General features: G+C 36.9%; 1 protein-coding gene across 5 annotated transcripts in view; it reads right to left on the bottom strand.

Annotated features, from left to right (window-relative positions):
* Window positions 1–770: 770 nt before the first annotated feature.
* B3GALT1 (beta-1,3-galactosyltransferase 1) overlaps window positions 771–6,927 on the bottom strand; it is a 205,381-nt gene continuing 199,224 nt past the window's right edge. For 2 of the 5 annotated variants that reach the window (XM_054069569.1, XM_054069570.1), the window contains exon 5: window positions 4,006–5,749. In XM_054069569.1, coding sequence (XP_053925544.1) covers window positions 4,540–5,520 — 981 coding nt within the window. In that variant the 5' untranslated portion in view covers window positions 5,521–5,749 and the 3' untranslated portion in view covers window positions 4,006–4,539. Of the gene's footprint in view, window positions 2,780–4,005; window positions 5,750–6,927 lie in introns of those variants that run through there. The other 3 variants (XR_008450339.1, XM_054069571.1, XM_054069572.1) reach the window with 3 other exon arrangements.

Genomic DNA, 6,927 nt, shown 5'->3' with positions numbered 1-6,927 from the left:
AAAGAGGAGAATGGAGAGAGTGACTATCCTGATTAGTTCTTACAATAAAAGGGAATCTGTCCTGCTTTTATGTTCTTTTGTTTTGTGTTTTTATTTTGATGTAAAGACCCTGAGGTTACTCAGACCTTCCTACTGGACAAAGCAGCATCTTAATTTATTTGTACTGGGAGACAAACACTGCAAAAGACCAAATGGATAGCCTGAGTGTATTGAGATTCTGGTTTTTTGTTTATTTCCTGGTGCTTTTGGGTGGCTTGGGGAAGCAAAAGGCTCTGTCGGGGTCTGCATGTGGCTCAGAGAGGTGAGGGGAGAACTCCTTCCCTCTGGATGGGTACCCTCCTCGCAGTCACACAGCAACCTCAAAGCGAGTTTATTGCGGTTTTATGAGGTGGGGTTTGGGACATTCATGCTTTCTCTTTCCTGGGTGTAGCATTTGACTGGCTGAAAGCATACACCACAGAGGTAGCAGAAGAATTATGTTGCCAAGGGAGTCAAACAGCTTTGTTACCTTCATACCGCCGAACTCCAGTATTGCTAGATGGGGCTGCCAATGCAGCGGAACAGGGCGAAGCAGGTTATGAACCTATCTGCTAATTTGCCAGATATTGCCATGGCTGTTTAAGATTAAGTCTTTGGAGTAAAATGTAATACACTTGATCAGTGTGGACATCAGCTTCACGAAGTTGTTGCACAAATAATGAATAAGAGTAATATTTTTGTTGGTTTTATTTTTTCCAATTATTCTATAAAAAACTGCTTTTACAGCACAACACTCTTCCTTATAACACACTCTTCCTTATAACAAAGGAGCCTATTCACTGGTAATGTGTTTTCAGATAACACCATTTACATTTCTAGAGAGAAGTGAAGAAGAACGCTGTACAGGACACCTTCAATGTTTCATTTGACTTTGTTCTTAATTTTTTTTATTATTTGACATTGATACAAAAAAATAGTATCTTGATTAGCAGCTTTGCTGGCAATCCCACAAAACTGTAAATAATACTTTAATCTAAAAGAATGCACTCCTACAGACACTATAGATAAAACAATATATACAGTTTAGACAAATAAATACATAAGTACAGCCAGTCATATATAATGATACACCTAAAGTTCGGTTACTGTTGACAAGCTTTTCTAGTTAATTACACTCTTCATTTACAAATTGCCATTGCCATCTACATTGTAAAGACAAAATATCCCAGTAAAGAATCAAAATTTATACTTAACATTATTAGGAAAGATGGAAAATGAACCTTGAGACTTCTGTTCAAATACTCTCACAGTTTTAGCAAAAAAAAAATGCTTTTGTGTAAAACTCTTCCTGAAAAGAGGCATTTCCCCCTAGATTCTCTGCTCAATGTGCTTTATCAATGTATGTTTTGGAATCACAATGTGATTATAGTCACACTTTTGAAGTGACCAGAAGCCAGAACATCTTAACCAAGTTGCCTTTTGCTCCATGCCCAATGAAACAAAATGACCTTTAAGTAGCATAAATACTTCTTTTGATTAAAGGAAGTCCAGTGCAAACACTTGTTTATTACAGTATCCCGTGTGGCACAAATACTACTGAGTGGAAGGGACAGAAGCTGTCCTTATGAATAGACGTATTGCTCCCTTTCTAGCTCCAGGTTGCAATACTACAATTTCTGAACAAAGAGTAAGAAATCTGTTACATAAGTGTAACAAGCTAGTTAAGTCTAGTATCAGAAAATTAATAGAAGTAAAAAATTAGGCTTTTGTTGTGTTCTTTTAAATTCACTTGACAATAAAAGAAAAAAGTCTTGTACATTCAAAAGTTAGGGCACACATGCTTAAGGCTCTTGAAACACTGGACAAATATAATGCCTAACTCAGCTCCATGCATAACAGAATACTACATAGCAAGCAGACTCTACACATATATACAGCTGAATACAGAAGAAAATGCCTTGGAAATATGTACATTAGTTCCAAGAGGAAAATTTACATTTCTGTTGAAGATCTATTTATAAATGGCAGGAAAGACATTTTTTCAGATGCTGTTTTCAAGGTATACCTTCTAATCGTTAATGCAGTCTACTCGTACTAAGAGAAATCCAAGGCTACCACGCTGCTTGAGCCCTGAGATATCCAGATTAGGAGCCCTGCTGTCCTCTTGGTTACTAACCAAAGGCCACAGAAGCATCAGCAGGAGAAGTAAGGCCACCAAATCCATTTGAATCTGGATTCAGAAACCTCAAATTACTGCACAGTGCAGAGGGATGGTAGAAGCGATTGCATCCTGTGGGTTGAAATTATTACCAGTTGTGTTCCTTGCAGGATGGCATCCTTGCTGTCTGATTTACCTGAGGGCTAGGGATCAATTCCACCCTATTTTCCCTTCCTAAACAGCATATTCTGGGGCTCAGGTAAGGAAAGCTGAACTTCACCCAATCAGTGTTTGAATGTGTTATCTATTAATCTATGCAACTAGTTGGACCTTGTTTAGCTAGAGTTCTGAGTTTGACAGGAAGCAAGAGCAACTTTAACAAGGACTAGGTCAGCTAGGGAATGATAAATCTTAATTATGCTGCAACAGATTCAGTATTTTTTATATAAAATCACTGATTTTCATTTCTGAAGGATGCACAAGCTCCTGTAGGATTAGCAGTAACTCCTGGGCTATATTTTGTGTAGCTTCACCTTTAGATCTGAAGTACAATTGTTTGAAACACCTGCTGTTTGTGGCTTGAAGACCAGGTACAATTTACCTTATTTACAAGCAGTTCCTTTCAAAAGAGTAGTGCTGCATCTGTGAATAAGACAAAAAAATTGTCATGAAACTGCAGATGTCTTGGGGTAGCATCTTCATACTTGTGTTACTGTTGTAAAGTGCTATGTACACCTATGGCAAAATCGGGTCAGAGTTTTCCTTTAAATTCTTATTCATTTAATTTCTGACAACTTTATAGACATCCTGAAAAACATACAGGCTTAACAGTTTTGCATGTGTTGCATGAAATGCTATCTGAAATGAATAAGACTTTTCTGTGTGCTGTGGATGGTCTGAGTAATCTACAGCTAATAATATAGTTGGTGAGTTTTGTGTCTTTGTACTTGTCCATGAATTCTTCATTCAAAGTTATTTGCTGAGCAATGTGATACTTTAGCTCTTTGTTAGACAGTGATGCTGAATAGACATAGCTTGAATTTATCAAAGAATTTTCTAGGAAATCATTTTAATGACATTTCATTAATATTCAGAATCAAAACACATAAGCACATTATGAAACTTGAATGAAATGTCTATTTGATTCCTGTCGCAAGCTCTGGGGATCTTTTGAATGGGACCTTTGTGAGTATTAGCTCTGTGATGAGTAACCTTGGAGCTACAGATTTGTAACAAAGGCTAGAATTTGTTTTTCTTTGATAGCTGATTCTTAAAAGGCCCTCTACTTTGCTGTGAAAGTTGTATGTAACTGTTATGTGCTCTGTTGCTCAATCAAAAGAAAATTGATTGCATTCTTTTATTGGACAAAATTCTACTTTTCCGCACCATTACAAATCTGGCAGAATCTCATTCATATATATATCGTAGCAAGAAGTAGAACTTATGGTCAAAAAACTGCTTTTGTGTTGTAATTTTTTAGGTAAATAGTGTACTGACTGAAATTGAAGAAATATACTGCTTACTGACACTTTTGTCATTCAATATAATTATATATCATTTTGTAAAAAGCTCAATGGAGACATCCACTGATACTTGCACTTGAAATTAAATTTAAAAGAAATTAATATTTTTATAATGTATTTTTAAGGTAGGTTTTGATACATGTCCCCCGTCTTGTGTCAGCTACACAATCTACTTAATTTAAAAATTAAATCTTTTAGGGGCTGCTTTAGGCAGTGGAAAGAAATGGGGTATCTTCTGAAATAATTTAAAACAATTCCATTTCGTGAATAAAAATATACTTCAGTGTGTGGGTTTGTTCATAAGGCCTATGAGACTTGGATGTTCTTATCTGTGTAAATTCTGTGTAAATTCTGCTGTAATACCATCAGTAAGCTGTTTTGAAATTGCACACGTTGTACTATAAAATACACATGTCACAATAGGTGTATAAGGTCAGTGCAAATGTGTACCACTCCATTTATTAGCAAAGCTTTAAGTAGAGATGATTGCAAGGTGTCAAAAAGGAATAAAATTATACCTGTAATTCTTCATTTCTTAGAGCCTGAGTCTTATCTCAGAGACTGGGGCATGAACTGTTTAGCACTCATGATAGTTTATTACTGTCCTTTATTACAGATGCAGGAGATGATATGTGTGATAGAGGATAATATACAAAATCTGAGCTCTGACTCTAGATCCTTTCAGTTGTGTAATGTCCTTATGAAAAGAGCCTGAAGTCTGTAAACCATTAGTCAAAATGAAAATGAAAGATCAGTCATTAAAAATCATCTCACAGTTAATATCCCACAGTTTAACCTGTAAATCAGCAGATCACTTTGTCAAAAAATAGCCAGACTAAACCATAATTTAAAAAAAAGGTATTTACATCTGTAAAAATCTTAACATCTAAGATGTTTCTTGCTGGACATATCATTCCAAATTCTGTGCATTTCTTCTGGTGTTATCTGGTGCACTGTGATCACCCTGCGGTACCTGCACAAGCTGTAAGCCATTTTCCAATGATTGAAGCCACTGTTTTGGAAAGGGTGAATACCCAGCTTCCGAAGACAGAGTCCAACATACACATCTTCAAGATGAAGGAGTCTGGTGTGAAGGGAGGTTTTGTAAATCAGTTCCGCTACGTCTGCTGAAAATATGTAGCCAGTGCCTGAACAGAAGGGTGGATAATTGCTGTCAGGATACAAATCTCTTGGCATGTACCACTTACTGCGAACATCTCGTATTGGTCCTCCGTTTATAACATAACCTGTGAAGTACCTTCTCCTTGGCTTGGTGTTAGGTTTAAGCAGCTTATAAATAAGATTATCCATATTTACAAAAATATCACTGTCAGTCTTCATAACATACTTTGCTTTTGAACAAAATGTTGCTACCCACCTCATCCCCATCAGTGTTTTGAGAGTGAGGTTATGATAAGAGTCGATAAAATCCTCCACAATAATGTCATGAAAAATTTGGCTTTCTTGCTCTACCATTTGATTTAGCACAGGATCTGCATTTTTTCCAAGAAGAAATAGTGTAGCAATTTTAATTCCTTTAAAGTTGTTTTCATCTCCCCATGTTTCTCGAATGGCTTGCCTTGCATCAAACTCTTTGTGAGTTGTGCTGATAAGGATGACCAAGAAAGGGGCACTCTTCTCGCATTTGTTGGGTTCATTGATAAGAAAGTCAAAGGAATGTGGATTTATAGGTCGAGTTCTTATGTTGCCAAAGGAAACGTTTTTTCTGGCTATGGATATGCTACTGATCTGTCTGTGGCCAGTGTAGGAAGAAGTAGGACGTGTTATACTTAAGTACCAAAGAGCGCTTGCCCAACAAACTACTGTCAAAACGTATAAGCATGAGACCTTTGAAGCCATTGTTCCTCTAGCTCTTCTAGTCCATGTGATGAATAAATAGCCTTCGTACCATGAGTGCACCTATGTCCCAGAGAGGCAGCATATTATTAAGGAAACTTGGAAGTTCGATACAGAAAAGTAATTCTGTAATCATTCATTGATCTTAAATAGAAGCTATTAACCCTGATGATACTCAGCTTTTCTTCTTTTGCTAGCAGCCGCTTCCATTTCTTGGAATTTTCTGTCATTTCTGAAAAATACGAAGAAAAATTTTCCATTGCTAGATCGTAAAAGCCTAAGGCAAGGAAAATGAGCTTAAATATGACTGTCCATTAATAAGTTAAATGTCTTAATGCATTTCTCATATATGCTTTTCTTTCTCATGAGGTACCACAATGCAAGATAGTGTACTAGAATAGAGTAGTATAACTGAAGTAATGCTTTCATTATTAATAAAATCTCATGGATGATAACAGATTAAAAAAAGTTAAACAAACATAACATGTTGGATATTTAGGTAATTTTAGAAGTATATGAAAATATTTTTCTGGTTTCTAGCATTTTCCGCCTAGCATTTTGTCTGTCCTAGCATCTTTCAAAATATGCCATGGAATATTTTAAATTATTTAAAGAATGAAAATGTACTTTATTTTAGGATTAATAACATCAGTGGCAACCATGTACATGAATATCTACACATGGCATTTGATCTAAAGGTTGTTAATGTCTGCCCAGCTAAGAAAAGTAAGCTTTGGTGGAAATCAGACAGAATGGGACCGATTGGCAAAAGTACAAGGGAGAGAGGGATATCCGTACGCTGTCTTACTCATGTAAAGATCAGCACCCCAGTAGACTCCATAAAAATCTAGAAATAAATTAACACAGTTCAATTATTCTTGTTGGCTTCTTCCTCCTCTTCCCACAAACCAGTCTTTACTTTTCATGAGCAAATGTAGTTTGTACAATATGTAAGCTAAATCATGATGGGAACCTGTTTATGGTGTTACTTCACTGACTGGCGTGCAGAGAACTTGCCTACCCAGCCGGGGTTCCTGAACCAGGAGCCCTTCCCGGCTCCTGCACCAGACCTGCCTCTGGCACCAGAGAGCTTTGCGAGCTCCCTCGATCCTGGGAATGTGCCAGCACTGAAGATTTGTTTGCTCTTAGCATGTTTCCTGAGAACCAGTTCTGTTTATCATCATTTCATGGAAATGAAACAAGCTGCATTAAGCCTGCCAGATCAGTGCTGACTCCTCCAAGGCACCCCAGGAGCTGGAGAGTGCCTGGGGGCTCCATGTTCCTATGTTTTGCCATTGCTTTAGAGCTAAAGGATATCAGAAACGTGCAACAGATGAGCTTTACACAAGAGTCTCTGAAATATTTAATATTTATTTTGGATAGAACAAAACATATATAGATTCAGATATA

The sequence above is a fragment of the Cuculus canorus genome, chromosome 6 (genome assembly GCF_017976375.1).
Source record: "Cuculus canorus isolate bCucCan1 chromosome 6, bCucCan1.pri, whole genome shotgun sequence".
NCBI lineage: Eukaryota > Metazoa > Chordata > Aves > Cuculiformes > Cuculidae > Cuculus > Cuculus canorus.
This window is presented reverse-complemented; position numbering and strand designations above follow the sequence as displayed.